Below are 20,041 nucleotides of genomic sequence, written 5' to 3' on the forward strand. Positions count from 1 at the left end.
GTGGTGCTATTGATTTAAAACTGGCTTACTTCATGCTATGTGCAAGGAGAACGGGATGAGGAGTATTTAGCCCTGCTTTTTTCTATCCAGTGACATCGCAATGCAACAGAGTTAAATTACCAACTGCACTGGGCATTTTTGCCTTAAGGGAACATTTGACCATGGGCTAATCCATTGACTAGAATTGAAAGCAAGGACTCCATACTCATCGCCAGGGACTTCTGGCGGTTCCCTCACTACGAGAAGCCAAGTTACAGGGAACCAGGCAGAGGGCCTTCTCGGTAGTGGCACCCGCCCTGTGGAACGCCCTCCCATCAGATGTCAAAGAGAAAAATAACTACCAAACTTTTAGAAGACATCTGAAGGCAGCCCTCCCTGTTTAGGGAAGCTTTTAATGTTTAACAGGTTATTGCATTTTAGTGTTTTGTTGGAAGCCGGCCAGAGTGGCTGGGGAAACCCAGCCAGATAGGCAGGGTATTAATAATAATAATAATAATAATAATAATAATAATAATAATAATAATAATAATTATTATTATTATTATTATTATTATTATTATTATTATTATTATTATTATTATTATTATTTTATAGCCACCTTTCCTACCAAAAGGGCCAGGACACCAAACACACAAACAAAAACAATTGAAACAGCTAAAAGCAATTCCAATATAGATGCATGCAATAATCCCATTTCAGAAACTTGTGCATATTAATTCCTGGGACAGCATTCAAGGTGTCAACCTGCTTGCACAACGAATCTCTGTTTGCACCATGGGGCTCCCCTCCTCCTCCCTTTCCCCCTGCAGCTCCTCGCACACCCCCAAAATCTGTTCTGGGGCAGACTGAATGGATATTTTGGGGAGGAGGGAAACAGGAAGCCCCACACATCCACTGCTGCAACGCTGGGTATCTCCTGTGCAGGAGCGACAAGTGGAGCACTGGTAAAGGAACAACAGCAGCAAGTCAGGGGTCAATTGGGCAGTTGCACTGGAAACAATTGTGTAAGCTACCATGCTCAAAGAACAGCTCATTTGATCAGGTGCAAAGTCCCACTGAAGCCTCCAGCTTGCCTGTTGCATTTCACTTTTGTAAACCTCCAGATTTCATAGGTTGCGGCATTAACTCAAATAAATAACAACCAAGACAAACAGCAGTACTAATGATCTGGGCAGGGACTTCCAGTAAGATTATACATTTTATAAGACTTTCTCTGTTGGATAACAGCCAAAAGACTACAGATGGAGTAGATACTTTGAGAAAAGTGTGTATCTTTGGTGTTCTAGAGTATAATCATTCTTCTGTGAGCTCATTTGCTATTTTAAGGATAAGTGGGTTTCTCCCACACAGATACTATTTGTGTATTTGGTCTTTTATATAAAAGTTGTGTGCAACACCTTTAAAGCAGGTAAGCACCTATTAGAAAGTCTGATTGCCTTGGCTAACAAAAAGAAAGGAGGGCCAGGATATTTATACCTGTACTTCCAAAGTTCTCATCATTAAGTTGACTTGGGTTTCTTGCTTGAGTCATGTGGAATCAGCAGTTCTACAACATGGTCTCTACAAAATACTTCCACCTGGACTGATGGGGTCCTCAGGTTGCTGATGAATGGGTGGTGGTCCTACATTTTACCAAAATTACTATCTTCCATCACATCAAATTCTGCAATTCTAACATTTAAAGAGTACTTTTATCACCATATGCCAATTTTAATACTAGCAGCCTAGGTGCATTGTTTGTGGTATCTTTTAAAAATGAGTATCATCCAAGGAAAATTAAACTATATGTTACATTTTTAAAAAAGGCAAAAATAAAGTAATGTTGTGAACCAGGGTGTTTAACCATTTTTAGGCTGAGGGCCACACTAATCCATGGAGACCAAATGTCAAAGTGGATGTGGCCAAAGTGAAAAATTGAGTGTGGGTGAACTGTAAAAGGAAGTGAGCCTCCCCCCTTTTTAAGGACACCTTCTGGAGGCTCCTGGGGGTCAGAAAAAAAAAACTTTTCATACCATGCAATCACAGTGGGGGAGGCTGTGGGAGTGATGGGGGGAGGAATTTGGGACAATTTTTTGAGAGGTCATGAAACCTTCTGGCATTACAGTATCGCAGGAGCAGTCAGTTTAAAACAGGTTTTTTAGGGGGATATTTTTTAAAAAATGTTAACTTTGGAGGACCACAATAAACCTTTTGACACATCACAGCAAGGATCCACAGGAGTTTTTTTTAAAAATTAAACTGCAAATTATGGGAGGGTCAACAAAACTCTATTAGGAGCCTGCATACAGCCCACAAGTTAGCAACGCCTGTTGATAACATTTCATTGAAACTGGCCAATCAAATGCAATGCTTTGCAAAATTCAAAAATCAGTGCAAATGTGAAACTGCTCAAAAAATAAAATATTGCACTAGAGTGCTATAATGATATGTGATCTATTTAATAATATAGTTGGTATATCAAGGCCTAGCAGCTTTTAGTTGCTTTATTTGCTGTAACCAAATTCTTGATGGCTTGACAACTTAAGGATCCCAGGCAACCCACAAGGAAACAATGGCTCTTAGAAGTGTGGGAGATTCTTGTCATGAAAAAATTGACATTTCAAATTAAGCTAGATAGACAGTCTACCAGAAAACAACCATTTTAGGAAAATGTGGCCTCCACTCATTATGTATTTTGGAGAGTTATGTTAGCTCTTAGCTCTGTTGAAATATGTGTATATATACCTATAATGATGAGCAATGAATGATATCAATTCTCTTAAATGGCTAGGGGCTGTTTACTTGCTTTGAACCCAGAGTTAGGTGTTCATGTTAAACAGGATATAATGTACTGCTTTACTGACAATCTCAAATAGAGAGAATGATAAAATGGCTAAGATGCCAATTTTACACTGATCCCCTTCATTCAATTTTGAAAGGTAATGGCACTCTTTGACCCTAGTAAAGTATAATCTCTTCAAACCGAGTAGACTGAGCAGTTTCCAAATTGCACAACATCACCCCTTGCAAACTAAGGTTTTAATGGCAATATTCCTATTTCAAAAATGCATAGTGTTCCAACATACCTGTGTCAAACCATTTTTCCCATGCACCTGTTGAAGGGTAGTACTTTCACATCCTGTTGCATGCTTATGACTTTCTATATGGTTTCTCAGTGGTGGGGCCATGGTGAACATTCAACGATGTCAACATGCAGTGGGACGTCCGTTTCTCCCCCCCCCCCACAGCTCCCTGTGCACCTTGCAAATACACTCCTGTGAGTTGGGGAACCCCCTGAGCATGTTGCAGGGTGCAGGTGCTTTCAAGGTGGGAAAAGAAGAAGGAATGAACCACTTTTGTCACAATGGATATCACTTCATACTTTTTCTTTACCCAGTGGTGTGAAGGATACTCTTTAAATAATAGTCTAAATATTAACTTTCAATCCTTGCAGGCTTTGACTGAATTCTAAAGAATGATTAGGTGCTTATACAAAAAAAATAAAAAATGGAACCCTAGCATTACTATAGCTGGTTGGAGGAAAAACCTGTCTTCTGAAAGGTTTGCAACTGATCTTAAATTAGAGAATCCTTTTGTGAAAGAAAGAAATAACATCCCAACTCTACATTTGTAGTTGTGGTTTTCTTCTTCTTCAGATATTATTATGAAGCATCCAATAATCATCTCCAATACATGAAAAGAGAGAAGTAAAGTTCAGTATTTTTCACTTCTCTATTAAGTTGTATTCAAATTGCAGAATTATGAGAGCTCCTAAAAGTGTGTCCTTCTATCATCATCTGATCTACTGCTACATAGACCAAAGCAGTCAGAATGATAAAGAGATTATTTACAGAAAAACCCTAAGCAAAACCCCAGTTTATGAAACTTTAGTAGTAATTACATTACCTAATTGTTCCTCTAATCACTTAGACATGACTTGAAGAGGTATCAGTTTAAATGTATATAATTTATCAAAAACGTGTTACTTTGGACTGTATCCAAGTACATTATATTTAAGAGTACAAGCACTGAAGTAAATGGACCTAAGTTAGCAATGTCAATCCAAGGGTTTACTCTGAACAGGACCAACATTGGACATACCGTATTTTTCGCCCTATAGGACGCACTTTTTCCCCTCCAAAAATGAAGGGGAAATGTGTGTGCGTCCTATGGGGCGAATGCAGGCTTTCGCTGAAGCCTGGAGAGCGAGAGGGGTGGGTGCCGACTTGATTAGAAGGCTGGCGGGGGGGAGAAGCCTGCTCCTCCCCGTCGCCAGCCCCGCAAACTCGGGGGACAGCGGGAGGCGCAGCGCACCTTTCGCGCTGTCCCCCGACTTGATTAGAAGGCTGGCGGAGGGCTTCCCCCTCCTCCAGCCTCGCAAGCTCCCAGAGCGATGCCAAAGCTGCACGCAGCTTCGGCATGGCTCTGGGTCCCGTTCTGGGGGCTGGCGTCGGGGGAAGCCCGAGCCTCCCCCGCCCCAGCCCCGCGCCTGGGGGGGGGATTTTTTTTTCCTTGGTCCCCCCCCCCCAAATCTAGGTGCGTCCTATGGGCCGGTGCGTCCTATAGGGCAAAAAATACGGTAGTTCCTCTATCTTTTTAACGGTTATCTATCATATATGGTCACAGGCAAAAACCCCAGTTTTCTTGCAAAGACAAAAACTATGTTTAACAAAAACAAACAAAAGCACTGCCTCACATTTTCACATTCAGGGCAAGATGTGTTATAATAAATAGCCAGCCACAAGTGTTTGTTCAATACTGGTAAACTAGTTCTGCATACAGATTTTAATAGAAGCCCCAGCCTGAATGAACCCTTCTCAAAGTTAAGTAAATATCAAGGCTACAACCCTGCACAAAGTTGCACATCTGCCAGTCCTACTGAAGTCTGAGGAACCTATTTGTGGATAACTCTGGCAGAACCGCAGCCAGCATTTGTGTAAAAAAACAAGCTCTCCCAACTCTCTATTCTGAAAAGGAAGAAAGCCTTTTCCCAAATCTCTACCGACAGTTCAACATTTATCTGTCCCACAAAAAGCAATTGTTATTGAAGATTAAAATCCAAAAAGACTGAGGTCCTTCAAATTAGTAACAACAGTTAACCTAGAAAATACTAGTTACATAACGAAGATAACCAACAGAAAGGATATTGTACCTTTAAAACTCTATAAAGGTCTCTCTCTTTTTTGTAGACACTTATAAAAAACATGGTGGAATGTTATCCAACATAACTGGACCCCAATCTTCTAAAAATGACACAGAGCAAGAAGGCCTCACAAAAATTGTCTTGAAACGGAACTATCTATTGAATTCACATATTTTAGCCCCATTGTTATGTTGAAAATGAATACAATCTTACATTTTAGAAAAACTTTAAATCTAAAACTGAATTTTCATCTACAGTATGTGTCTCAACTTGTAAATGAAAGCTTTGATGATCTCTCTTATGCCCCACAAGCACTTACTCCAAAATATTGTTTACAATATGTAACCAGACTAAAGAGGGAATGGGATAGTGGATTCAATTGTGGTAGGTAGCAGATAGCCACAGATCTGGCAATACTGCTTTCAGATATTGGATTACAATTATATTTATGTAGTCTACCATTTAAGTCTGGATCTGAATGTTTCTGACCTTTCCACAACCATTTCTGAAAGAAAGCAAATGTATTTGGGCTACGTTTTAGCAACAACTGAGTTGGCCATTTTCAATGTATTTCTTTATGAGAACACTTTGAAATTATTCCCATACAAGCATAAATATAAAAACCTCTGGGTTGGAATTGTTCAATCACACAATTTTTTAGAGACAATCTCTGGACAGATAGCCAGAACTACTGCTGACAAACTTTTCCTCAGAAATTCATAAGGTAAAGGTAAAGGTACCCCTGCCCGACGGGCCAGTCTTGCCAGACTCTGGGGTTTGTGCGCCCATCTCACATTTATTGGCCGGGGGCCAGCGCTGTCCGGAGACACTTCCGGGTCACGTGGCCAGCGTGACAACGCTGCTCTGGCGAGCCAGAGCCGCACACGGAACGCCGTTTACCTTCCCGCTGGTAAGCGGTACCTATTTATCTACTTGCCCCCGGGGGTGCTTTCGAACTGCTAGGTTGGCAGGCGCTGGGACCGAGCAGCGGGAGCGCACCCCGCCGCGGGGATTCGAACCGCCGACCTTTCGATCGGCAAGCCCTAGGCGCTGAGGCTTTAGCCCACAGCGCCACCCGCGTCCCCTATATAGAAATTCATAGCGGTGACCAATTCCAATGCAAGATCTTCCATTCATGCATCTCTACTGAAATCATTCCACATGAACTCCCAAGGAGAAATACACAATGCTAGAAGAAGCAGGAAGTGTGTAGATGATGTTCAAGTATCTCTATAGCTTAGAAGTAAGTGTATTTCTGGGTCCATAGTGGCACCCCAGTTTTATCTTCCTAGTCATGATGAGCTTGACTCTTAGTAAATACCCCTTGGTGCCCACTTAGCAATGCTCTCCTTATGACAAGGTATGTACCTTAATATACAACTATTTACAAATAAATGAGCCCAAACAGTATACTGCAAAATCCTTATCACATAGGCGTATGAGCTAGGCTAAGTTATGTATCCAAACAGTAGTTGTAGGAAGTAGACAGTTTGTGCGTGCATGTCTCAGTTCCGTAATTCAGTACCTGAAAATGGGCCTATACTGGAAGCGAGGGAAGGGAGGTTTAAGATTGCTCTGCATCTGGAAACTGATGCATTTCACGTTCTGACAGTCTTGTGCAGCCTGATGCTCTACTTACTCAGAAGTAAATTCCACTGGGATTAATGGCATTTACTCTCATGTAAGTGTGCAAAAGCCTGCAGCCATAATCTATGTTTCTGACAATCTGTCTCTAAGGAGACTGGAGTCCCCTGCTGAACAGGAAAAAGAAGCTAGATATCTCTGTTCTGCATATCTATTTACAGGCTCTTCAGATTCAGGGCATGTGGGTCTCTGTGAGACTTACTCTTGCGGCAACAATTCTGAAAGAGGAAGGGGGAAAGTCCTGCAGGAGATTTACCTACCCATCTATATCAAAATGCAACATTCAGAGCGGGACAAAATTGCCTGTTAGGTGTTGAAGATGCCTGTTCATAGGGATCTGTCAATCCCTTTGTCTCTAATGTTTGCCCGGCTGTCTTCAGGAATCCTAGGGATCCCTTGCTGGAACAGGAAGCAACCAGAGTTGGGGCTGGCCACTTCTGAATCAGGCTGTCAATCGCAGGGTTAGGTAGTTCAAGGGGCTGATGGCAAGGGGTCATCCTTTGTAGTCATGACTGTCCCAGTGTCAAGCATCTGAAGGGTAGCCTATGTGACTTCTTATTTTTTTTAAAAAAAACCAACCCTCAAGGTTATAAAAACTGCAAAGAGGGGAGAGGAAGAAATCACTGTGGGCCAAAGGTTTAGGAATGTGCATTTCTGTAGATCGGTCATCCCTGCAAGTCCCTTTGTCTGCCAGGCTCTCTTCTCCTTTTTTTATTTTTAAGGAGGCCACCTTGGAAGAAGAAAAAGAAGAAGGGGGGTAGGGGAGTTGGGAAGCCTCCCTGGGGAGATCTGCCCGCCCCCCCCCGTTCCCCCCATAGCCCCCTTCCTCCTTTGTTTGCCTATATCTTGTCTCCTTTGCCTTTGCCTTTGCCTTTGCTGACCTACGAAGGGCTCGGAGGGCTACCGGAGCCCCAGCGAGGCCTGCTCGCTCGCTCGCCCGAGATCCCAGCTCTCCTCCTGGCGAGCAGTTGCAAGGCCCCGTGCAAGCGGGATCTGGAAAGGAGGCGGCGGGGGGGGGGAAGGAGCCCGGACTCTCCCCTCAGCCCCCTTTCGCCTCACGCACTTCGCACCGCCACCCACCCACCCACCCGCTCCAGGCCCGAAGCGTCTCCCTCCGCCCGCCCCTCCCTGGCGGGGCCGCCACACAGCTCAGGCGACGAGGCCCCACCAAGGAGCCCGGGCCCGCCTCCCGTCCCCTCCGCGGCTGGATTCTTACCGGCGGCCCGAAGCTGGGGAAAGAGTAGGGCGGCGGCGGCGGCGCGATGACGACGACGGTGGCAGAGGAAGGCGAGGGCGGCGGGGGAAGAAGAGGTGATGGGGGGCTCAGAGCCCCCAGGCCGCGGCTCCGGCTCCTGCCCCGGGCACCATGATGGCGGCGGCAGCAGCAAGCAGCAGCAGCGATGGCTCCCTTCCTGCAAGAAGCTGCTGCAGCGGCGGCGGGCGGCAGGCCGGTCGGGAAAGCGCAGCCGCCTCAGCCTCCTACTGGCGGTGACAGCGACGGGCCGAGACAGAGAGCGAGCGAGAGAGAGCGCCGCCGCGGTGCAGCTTGGGAAATCGCCCGCAGGATCCGAACCCGCCACCAGAAGCAGGGCTGCTGCTCTCTCCCCCTGAAGGGAAGGTGGGTGAAGGAGCGAGAGGAGTAGTAACAGAGTAGTGGAAGGCCGAGGGAGGGAAGGGGAAGGCTTCGGAGGTCTCAGCCCCAGGACTTGTGCCCCTCCATCCCAAATCTCTGAGTGAACTGCGGCCACCAGCATCAAGGGCTAATTCGATTCCTCGGTGTGGTTTCTAGGCCAGCTTGGACTTCTGACTTGAAATTCAGCACTTGGAGATCAAGGAGGTGGGGAGAGAAGAGAATAGCAAGGGGGCCTACCTAAAAGGTGCAGAAGAGAGTGCAGGAAGGGAGTAGATGCTACAACTGCATTCGGGTGAACAAGGTTAAAGGGTGTTAGGTAGTCCTATCTTGGGTTATTCCACACACCCGATGTCCCCAAACTGACAATAAAACCATAGCTGGAACACGGTAAGGCAAACAAAAAAGTGCAGCAGCATCATCATGGAAGAGTTGGCCAGAAATAATTTATAATTTATAAAAAGAGAAAGCCGCAGTTGCAGAGCCACATCTGAAAAGGCCCTGTTGCTGATGCCCACCAATCTGGTCTTCACTAACCGTAAGCCAGAAAGCAAAGCCTGTTACTGATCTAATGGATCAGGTAGGTTCATCTCAATACAGTAGTGAGTGACTAGACAGCTGGTAGTTTCCCCTTCTAGGATGAATTCAGATGTGTTGCAGTGAGATTTTGGCCTCCCAGCACCTGCATAATCCCTACAGCATGCTTAGATCATGCTGCTAGAGCTAGAGCTACTCTCCAAAAGTTTGTCACTACAACTCCCATCAGCTCCGCCCAGCATTGCCTTTGTTCCTGGATGGTTGAGTTGCAGTCTAATACTTCTGGTGGATACCAAGTTGCGGAAAGCTGCATTACAAAGCTGAAGAGACAACATATATATATATAAAACGCCTACAATCTATACTCATGGCATTTTTGCAAGTATTAAAAAATATATACCAGCCCATCTATGCACATATACATTGATTGGTGACTCTGACAGGCAATTTGCCCAGAACTGTTACTCATCCTAAGCAAGCAGCTAACAATAAGATACTTAGACTGCAATCCTAAACCCCCCCCACACACACACAAATTGCACTTCTCATATGGGGTACTTCCTGACTGGTGGCTCTTAACGCTACCCAGTAATCCTCCCACTGTTAGATATATGCAGAATTGACTTTTCACATTTTTAGGTTAAAAAGTGTTGTGTGTTTCATCTACACTACTAAGTGTGATGCAGCTTTATGGGCAGGAAAGGGGCAATTCACCTGAACTCAGCATTTTTTGATTATCTGTTTCCAAACATTTAAAAAATTCATACCAAAGCACTTTTTCCATTTCAGGGGCACTGCACAATTACTTCAGTTATGTTAAAAAGTAGATGAAAAGGGTAAAATGGAAAAAGCAAACAAACACAGTGATAAAACGGCACAGACTGAAACGGCAGTTTGGGCTTTTAAAAATCATTTTGTACATTTGAGTTAAGGCATTTTTTCATTTGTGTGCTGTTGCTCAATTTCTTTTTTTTTTTTAAGTAGTCAAAAATACAAATTAAATATTGCCAAAAAGCTGTGCAAATAAAATGGCCCCAACCAGAAAGGTAATAGGTAAAATTAGTGCTAGTCTGGGACCTAGGAGACGGGGGTTCAAATCCCTACTCACCAATGAAGCTTACTGTGTGACCTTGGGCCAGTCACACCCAGCCTAACTTACCTCACAGGATTGTTATGAGGATAAAATGGAGAGGTAGATAACAATGTACACTACTTTGAGGGAGGAAAGATGAGATATAAATGGGGGGGGGAATAAAGAAAAAAAATTATTTCCCCCCCAGGCGCGGGGCTGGGGCGGGGGAAGCCCGAGCTTCCCCCGACCCCAGCCCCCAGAACAGGCTGCTATCCGCCAGCCTAGGGAGCCCGGCGGGAAGTAGCGCTGGTCTCCCCAGGCTTGCGGATATCTGCCCGAAGGCTTCGGGATGCAGGCATCTCTCTTCAGGATGCAGGCAACTCTGCAAACCAGGTCAGAGAACAGCGGGATGGCGGCGCTCCGCCTCCCCGTTGTCCCCCGAGCTTGTGGGGCTGGCGGTGGGGAGAAGTGCACTTCTCCCCACCGCAGCCTCCAAACCAGGTCGGGGAATAGCAGGATGGCAGCGCTCCACCTCCCCGCTGTCACCCGAGCTTGTGGGGCTTCCCGATATCTGCAGGAAGCCCGGGGCGCGCTGTGCAGTGCGCCCCAGGCTTCAGGATGCAGGCTGCTATCCGCAAGCCTTGGGAGCCCGACGGGAACTCCCGCGGAGCTCCCAAGGCTTGCGGACAGCTTCCTGAAGCCTGGAGAGCGAGAGGGGTCCGTGCGCACCGACCCCTCTCGCTCTCCAGGCTTAGCGAAAGCCTACATTCGCCCCATAGGACGCACACACATTTCCCCTTCATTTTTGGAGGGGAAAAACTTCGTCCTATAGGGCGAAAAATACGGTAATAACAAAGAAATAATATCACTAACACATCAAGGCCACTTTACTTCCCTGTTAACACAGATGGGAAATATTGGATATTGCAGTGCTGTGCTGTTGCTTCCACAGCAGTCTAATTTTCTGGGTAGACTGATGAAACACAGGAGAGCAACAATTGATGAGAATGTAATAAAGATGCCCTCTTTTCCATAGGAAGTAGTGTAGATGCACTTATAGACAGCATTTTATACTCCCCACATCCATGAGTATTAGGAAGTTCCAGGGCAGACTTTTATTTGATGATGTTCCTTCTGAGGAGAGTGTACTGGAGACAAAGAGAAGAGACACATGAATATGCAAATAATAGTATACTCAAGTGTAATATACTTTTTATAGAACGTTCCACTTTTTACAGGCGCTGCCTCTTTGCTGACAAATGGTGTTCTGCTTCCAGCTTCTTTCCTTTGTTGCATCTTTTAAAAAGGAATTTAGATTCCTCAGAGCCAAGCTAGACATAAGGAGAAAAGATGTTTAAACAGAGATGTTTAAGCCTACATCTGTCCCAATCACACTGGTTGTAGGGTTGGTGGATAATAAGCTATGGGGCAGTGGGAGAAAAAGTTTTAGCATCTCTCAGCCCATGTTATCCTTTTTCAGTTAATTCCAGACTCTCATTTTCTACATGACTGGGACAGATCTTGGTTTTAGTACACAGCCTGCCACCATCATGACTAGTTTTGCCTCTAATGAGAAATAGAATGAAAGGCCTCCAGCACAACAAAAGCCACTCCTTTTTCCGAAGCTGCATCATCTGGAATCCTTTCTCAAATTTGTTTGGCAGCCTGTAGTTAGTTAAATTGCAGGGAAATTATGGTGAAGGCACTGGAACAAATGTCAGCAGGTCTGTAATGTTTCTGATACTTCCCCAGCTCTCCCACACTCCCAAGATCTTCAGCAACATACTACTATGGTAGTGCCGTTGTGCTGAAATTATCATCTCTCAAGACGTTGTGTATAGCTGGATAAACTTGATTAATCAGTAGTGATGGTCAGTTGATATTCCTGGAGTCACCTGCCTGTCACAGAGTGTGCCAAGATTGCACCCTTTTGCAGTTTGTAGACCACAAAACTGAAATACTAGTAATTAATGAGCACCAAATTAAACTATTTCCTTAACTGTTGGGCCTGAAATATTCTCTCACACTGAAATGAACTAATACAAACAATTTATATAAACATTTCACAGGAATCATAGAATAAATATCCACAAATATTTTAATATCATTTTATGAAATACGATCTAAATATATTTACTTAGGCTGCAATCCTGAACACAGTTACAGAGGGAACAGGCACAAAGGTGTTCTCTTGAGTTTCCACAAAATGTTTTTCAAATGTCAGCACTTTGAATTGTGCCCAGAAATAAACAGGTAGCTTATTACACTATTGTAACATGTGCTGTCTATGACAGGCTCTGGTCAATAGTCTGGCTACAGCATTCTGAAGCAGCTGAGGTTTTCAAACACACTACAAATACAGAACCAGTGGTTACAGCTGTCCTAACAATATGGCATGTGTTGCCATGGCTAGATCTGACATCCAAGAATGGAAACAATAATCATACCTGGGCAAATGCTCCTGGTCACTGTTCAAAACTGGTTTTACAAGTTCCAGGCTGAATCGAAGAATGCATCTAAATTATGACTGGGGAAACCTCTTTCTTTGGCAGATTGAAATTCAATTTATTTGCCCTCACCACGCCCATTAGCAATGTTGGGTATGGGTTTAGAATTTGAACAACTTGATTGAAATTAGATGGAAACAAGATATTGAGTAGGGTGTCACCTGCATATTGGTGATACTGAACCCTCCAGACCTGGATAATCTCATCCAGTGGTTTAATGTAGATGTTAAATATCATGGAGGACAAGATGAAACTTGAGGGACACCATAGGTCAGTAGCCAAGGCACTGAACAGGAGTTGCCCCAGCACCATTTTCAGGAACTGCCCCACCAAGTAGGACGAGAACCACCATAAAACAGGCTCCAAAGTTTCATCACAGCCATCCGGTCCAGAAACATAGCATGTGATGGTATGCAAAGCTACAGAGAGGTTGAGTAGAATCAACAGTGACTGTGACAGACTCCCTCCGTCCAGTTCCTGGCAGAGATAATACACCAAGAGAACCAAAACTATATCTTATCTCATAACCTTTCAGGATTAATCCAGTCTTGTAACAGCTAATCAAAGATCACACCATATTATTATTGTACAAATAATACATTCTCAGAATGTTAATGTTCAAAACATTATCTAAAAGGTTATTCTAACACACAAAAGATGGATGGACACACACACTTCAATAATTGATTCTATAATAACAACCACCAATGTGGCACACACATGCCATATGTAGTAATATTAAATAGGCACCCTCAATCTTAAATTGGCACCAGTTCATTTAGTGAGAATTACTTCCAAAAAACTACAGGATCAGGCTGCAAGACATACAAATTATTTAAAAAGCCCTGTCATGGTCATGCAATAGGGCAATTTCAGTACACACACATTTAAAACAGGCAAGTTAGGAGCAGGAACAATTGTTGGAAGTTTATTTCAAGCAGTGTTTTGCTTTGCTTGCTGAAACCCAAGCCTGTATAATCTAGTAGAATTAGATTTAACAGTAGATATGTAACTGAGATACAAATGTTGTCAGATGCAGCAGAAAACAGATGTAGATTGTGCTCCCCACCTTACATGCCCTGTGTCAGAAGCCAAGCAGTACAAAAAACCAATGATACAAGTGTTGCAAATATTATAAAGGCTGCTGGAGAAAGAGCAACATATTAACAGAGGTATTTGCAAATATCACAGACATTTCTATGCATCTTACATCAATGAGTACAACCTTAAAGGGAAGGAGCAACATACAGTGGTACCTCGGGTAACATACGCTTCAGGTTACAGACTCCACTAACGCAGAAATATTACCTCAGGTTAAGAACTTTGCTTCAGGATGAGAACAGAAATCATGCAGCGGCAGGAGGCCCCATTAGCTAAAGTGGTGCTTCAGGTTAAGAACAGTTTCAGGTTAAGAACAGACCTCCAGAACAAATTAAGTTCTTAACCCGAGGTACCACTGTATAGCTTCAGCTAAAGAGGATGCACATCTATAACAAATGGCTTCTACAGAAAAGACTAAAAATTTAGGCACTTCTAACATGTAAAAAATGTAACCGTGCTACACTAGCGACATGAAGCGCTGCATATTTTGCCAGATACAAATAGAGCAGTCTGGCTACAGAATATGTGAAAAGTCAATAGCTTAAGGATTGCTTAGAACAAGCTCAGATTTTTACTCTTATTTTCATGTAGCATACAGCTGAATATTTATTTAGTTCATTACATAATATGCCACCTTCCACTGATATGAAATAAATTCTTATTAATTTTGGCATATTGCTTATTAATTCTGGCATATTTATTTATTTGTTGTTATACTGGTTGGTGTATTCTGACTAACATTAATCATCATTGCACGTTACACCTGGGAAAAATGTTGAAGGAAGGGCACACTTCCCACCTTGTACTTTTATCAGTAATGCACCTGCCATATGCTGCATTTAGTCTTTCCCACGGTAGCACACAGCTAACACAACAACAAACATGATTCAGTTCCCCTTCAAGTCTCTTTGAGCGTGTCAAAACTGTAAGGGAATTTACATTTTAGCCACCATTTTGAATTGGGGGTGTCTTGAAAGCAGACCGCATAGTAAATCTGCAACACCTTTCCAATTCTATGGAACCACATAAACCAAAAAATCCGGTACAGTATATAATTTTTTGCCTGTGGCTTTTATGGCAACCCTTGAACTAATATATAGATCTCCTTGAAAAGCTTGCAGTGACTTGTATGCTGCTGTTTTTCCTGCCATACCTGTTTCATTTTTAACCATGGTTTAACACACAGTCCAGCAATTGCAACACTAGGCATATCCAAACCTTCAGCATTGGGCCAGAAATAATCTGTGCTCCCCTTAATTTTTTGTTTTGTTTTGCTGTATAGAAAGCAAGGGTGAGGTTGAGATCACATAGAGAAACACAAATCTGACATCCTGCTAGAGCTGTCGAAAAAGTTGTGGCTCGTGGATCTATCAGAAGTGGATATGAAACTTTCAGCCTTGATTTTTCCAGTTCACCTAACACACCTGATACTTAGAAAGCAACTTACCTTTATCTGCCAACAATTGCATTCCATAATGGCTGGCAGTTCCAGAGGTCAGATTAAAGATCCCAGCGACTCAACAATGCGGATCCTACTTAGGTGCAACAGGAGAGAAGAATTATGGCAGAGTCTGGGACAGGAGGGAAGCTGTAGGTACAAAGGGGCATTTGACAGTTGCAGAGTCTCCAGACTCTATTTCGAAGGGGGAGTTTACAGTGACTTTAACACCCCATTCTCACACAAGATGTTTGTTATGTGGTACCTATTTCTTTACAAATTCCTCTCCTGTGAAAATGTCATGATAACCATTGCAAATTGTTCTGCCTTATTTTTGTGTGTGTTAGGCTACTTTGAAATACTTTGACACTAGGGGGCAATATGTAATCAAACATCTCTTTTACCTACTTTTCATTCTAAAGAAACAAATTTTGGTAGACACTAGTTGGGAGATGTACGGTTATTCACATCTGGTTTTATAAAATGTGTTTGCTTGTCAGTAAGTAATTTTTACTACATTCATAAATCAAAACAGTGCCCAAAAATTAATTACAAGAGAGTATATATAGACACCACAGTTCAATGGATAAGTGGGGTTAAAAAGCACAAAGAGACTATTCAGTTCATATCGAATTTTAAGCAGAAAGGATAGTCTATTCCTCACAAGTTTTCCTTACCTTGAGAAGCTATGCAGTATCTAGCAAAGGTTCAGATGATCCAAGGCTTCTGCTCCATATCTACCTCTCCAACGAACTCTGTCCTAAATTTTTCATAGCAGAAATTTCAATTTGTGAGTTCACACCTGTACTGTAGGGGTGGGGGCAGGGACTACAGAGGTCCTTGGCTACAAAATAGGTCTGAATAATTATTTTTGCAATCCAGCATTGCTAAATTGTTAACTTATTGTTGAAATATCCATCTCTGTAAGGTAGTCGGAGTCAGGAGTCAATTGTCTGAGATGTCAAAACAGATACAGTGGTGCCCCGCAAGACGAATGCCTCGCAAGATGAAAAACCCGCTAGACGAAAGGGTTTTCCGTTTTTCGATGCGCTTCGCAAGACGAATTTCCCCATGGGCCTACTTCGCAGGACGAAAACGTCTTGCAAGTCTTGCGAATTTTTTGCTCCCCCCCCCGTTTCTAAGCCGCTTAGCCGCTAAACCGCTAATAGCGCTAATCCGCTAATAGGGTTGCTTCGCAAGATGAAAAAACCGCTAGATGAAGAGACTCGCGGAACAGATTATATTCGTCTTGCGAGGCACCACTGTATCTGAAATACCATGTTGATAGTGAATATAGAAAGCAAAATGTCCAAGAAGTATCTGAGCAACTATGTGCAGTATAGATATATTCCTTATGCAAATATTAGCTTATTAGTTTACCCATCTGAAAAATTATTGGAGAGAAATCCATGCATAGTTGATAGTAAGATTAGCTAGCTTACTTGCTAATGGTTGATGCAGGCACATGTTCAATTTGTCTTGTAAATGTTCCACTTCTAATACTTAACCTTCATATAGATGCTGACATTCTGAAGCACAGAGCAAGCCACTATGATTGTTGGCATACTCCCGACAGCTTTCCCTGGATACTTCAAAATAGCAAAATGTACTGAACTAACAGCTTGTCTTTTGGGCACCATAGTAACACAGTTAAACTCTCTAAAACTGAGCTCAATACGAGTTAAGGTTTTTCAAATATGGCAGGCTAGAGAGAGGTTCTATCAACTGCTATAGTATTTGCAGGTGAGGTAGGAATATGTTCCTATCCATCCACTTGTAGAAACATTGTTGATTGGCTATGCACACAATTTTGCTGAGTAGCCAACATTTCAACAACACACTATTAGAACAATTTGAAACAGAAACAAAATTGTTTCACAGTACTGCAGAGTGAAATGAGAGCCTATAGGGGATGCCAGCTTTTCTGAGACATGTTGGAAAGTCAATTTGCTCCAGAGTCTCAAGAAACCAAAGTGAGGCAAACCTTTAAAAATGCTAAAATCCTGCTTTCTTAAAGCAGTACATAAAGTTTTTATGGCTTATGTGTTTCAGGTATAACTTGTCAGATGCAATGCTTGTTTTGTGTTTTTGTCATATCAAAGTTCTCTCCTTTTACAGAAAACATCTGTTAACAAGGAATGAAGAGACTTTTTGGTCTGCTCCAATAAAAAAAGTTAGTACCTTGAAGCTGCACTCTCTTCAGTGTCTTGGGGAAACTGACAGTACCCTTCTTGCCGCCTCCACTGCTTTGAGGGCAGTCCAAGAAGTACAATTCATTATTATTATAATATATTATATACAGGATCCCCAGCAATATGATGAAGCATCCTTGCTGAGGCTAATTGGATCTAGGTTGGGACAGTGCCTGGATGGAAGACTGTCTGAGAACAACATGCACACTCCCTTAAATTCTACAAAAACTAAAAATTGCAAACAATACTCTCCATGAAGTATTGGACAGCTAAGATGCGGGAGTCTGCTGTTACTGAGAATGAACGAGAATGCAGGAGGGCAATGAGCTTATTATTGATAGCCCAATCCATCTTTTAGGTCACATCTGAAGCAGTGCATCAACCAGTATCTTCATCTAAAATAGGACTGATGTACAGTGGTACCTCGGGTTACATACGCTTCAGGTTAAATACACTTCAGGTTACAGACTCTGCTAACCCAGAAATATTACATTGGGTTAAGAACTTTGCTTCAGGAGGCCCCATTAGCTAAAGTGGTCTTCAGGTTAAGAACAGTTTCAGGTTAAGAACAGACCTCTAGAACGAATTATGTTCTTAACCTGAGGTACCACTTACTAGTTTACTTTGAGCAAAAATGAATTTGGGGTTACTTTTTTTTAGAGAGAGAAAGAGATGTATAATCAAGAATTTGAGTCCCACATCAAATGAAAATGTACCTCTTTCAAAGTAAATGAAGCCCAATATAGGATACAACCATTTTAATAATTGGACAATTCAAAATAAGTGCAAAAAATACAAAAAATAATAAAGTGTAGTTTTATTTAGCATTTGGCACAAAGCATACAACAACCTTTTGATCCCTTCTCAGATTTAATACAGTTCGCAAGAAAAAGGCATACTAATACAATTAAGTTATACAGCTTATGAAATAGAGGGGCGGGATAGGGGAAGGCACTAGGAAGATCAAGTGCATGGAAAATATTGACTCCAAGTGCCTAGTGGTATTAAATTAAGGCACGACTACTCTAGGAAGTTTACTAGAAAAATCTAACTTTGTAGCTGCTTATTGTTTTTTGGAATGTACAAGTTTTTACTCAGTTTTAGGACCCAGATTCTACAATTCTTTGAAATGGAATGATTGGCAATAGATATATTCATCTTAAGGTGGCTGAATTTACCACTTAAACAATAAAGATGAAACCATTCTTAAAATAAGATGTTAACCTTTAAAACCACACATCAAAAATTACATCAATTTAACTGAAAACATTTTACTCTGGAAACCTGGTTTTATAACTGCAGCAAGAAACAAGATCTGATTTGGGGAAAATAAACAGATTAAGTAGTTCTTTTTGGAATATGTAAACTAATACAGTGTTATCATCCAAAATAATTAAATGCATACTTGACAAATGAATACTATTAATCTCAGAAGCTTTGCTACAATTATGTCTGGCATGATTCCAGATTTACTCAAATGACATTTTAAAGACTCCTATGCAGAAGAGCAAATGTGCATTAGATCTTTCCTACAGCTGGGAATTAGTGTCTTGCATTTTAAGATTCAGAGCGAGCAAGAGCAACCTTGCTTTTGAACATACTGTACCAGTGAAGACACCAAACAATTCATTCTATTCATTTCCCTTTCAAAAAAAAATCTGGACAAAATGAGTGCAGTAAACAAAACAGATGCATATACATATAAATGCAATTCACATTTATGTTGCTACAAGTGTAAGCAAAAGCAATTCAGATTAATAGTGTTCTTCCAGGTGGGGTGGAACGCTGTTACTATTCAACAAGGGAAATAATTTTATGTTCAGCATAATCTTAAAAAGACACATTGATGCAGAACCAAATACTTTTAACCTAATGGATGATGCTGAGTAAATTTAAAGCTGGTGTTAAGCATTTTTACTGAGGTCAGTAACAGTAACTATTCAGTGCTAATTGTTCAATCATGTGCTGGCAATTAGAGAAATTCTATAATAGATTTCTATTGGTTTTAAATTCAAGCACAGAAACACCACATTGTACTGTATGGAGCACCCCCACTGTTTAAAAATTTGATATAAAAATTAAGCTACTTTTTTTGGAAAAAATGTTTCTTCAGAGATGCATAATGCATGTGTTATGTTACAGATGGTGCTTAAACTTTGAAAACATAATTTTGTGCCATGACAAAAAATAATAATGGAAAAAACATCAGCATGTCTTATAGCATTACAATTGTGAAACAGCAACATATGAAGAAGGGGTACCTGGAAATGATTTACATTGTGCAAAGATTGGTGGTTCAAGAGCCTAGTATGTTGAACAGTTTAGTTTATGTAATCATTGGAGCCAACTTGGATCCTCCTTATAGCCTTACCTCAAGAGAGAACTACAATGTTCAATTTGCTACTGCATGCAAAAGAAGCCACAAGGTGGCTATCAAGGAACAGAGACCAATTCTTTGTGCCCTACTTTCACAAATACACCAATTCCATGGTTTAATAATGTAGCAACTTAGTATCCATGTTCATGCACTTGTGCTTCTGTTATCTGGCAATTTGCCACGAAGGACTGAGTTCCATACATCACATCTTGCTGAAACATTCTTTTGCATTTGTCCAAACTTGAATTCCCTTCATAGGAAATAGAAAAAAACAAAGAAAATGCTGGTTTTGAAGCGAGCTTTCAAGCTGACAGTTGGATAGAATCAACTACCCAAATCCATGTATCCATTTCCACTTAAAAATCCTGGGAATTTTACACATGATGGAGGAGCACAAATCTTACATTCATCATGTAATGCA

The 20,041-nt window shown here is 42.0% G+C and overlaps 2 protein-coding genes across 4 annotated transcripts in view; both read right to left on the bottom strand.

Annotated features, from left to right (window-relative positions):
• ZNF148 (zinc finger protein 148) overlaps window positions 1-10,173 on the bottom strand; it is a 38,588-nt gene extending 28,415 nt beyond the window's left edge. For all 3 annotated transcript variants that reach the window (XM_082235284.1, XM_082235285.1, XM_082235282.1), the window contains exon 1: window positions 7,983-10,173. The gene's annotated coding sequence lies outside the window, so the exon portion shown is untranslated. The remainder of the gene's footprint in view (window positions 1-7,982) is intronic.
• A 7,872-nt stretch (window positions 10,174-18,045) lies between these two features.
• Window positions 18,046-20,041, bottom strand: part of SNX4 (sorting nexin 4) — a gene marked incomplete at its 5' end in the record, with an annotated part of 32,053 nt that continues 30,057 nt past the window's right edge. Inside the window, one exon of the mRNA XM_082235680.1 lies at window positions 18,046-19,870. Within this exon, the coding sequence (XP_082091806.1) occupies window positions 19,823-19,870 (48 nt within the window). The 3' untranslated portion in view covers window positions 18,046-19,822. The remainder of the gene's footprint in view (window positions 19,871-20,041) is intronic.

The sequence above is a fragment of the Podarcis vaucheri genome (genome assembly GCF_965113315.1).
Source record: "Podarcis vaucheri genome assembly, chromosome: 1".
Lineage (NCBI taxonomy): Eukaryota > Metazoa > Chordata > Lepidosauria > Squamata > Lacertidae > Podarcis > Podarcis vaucheri.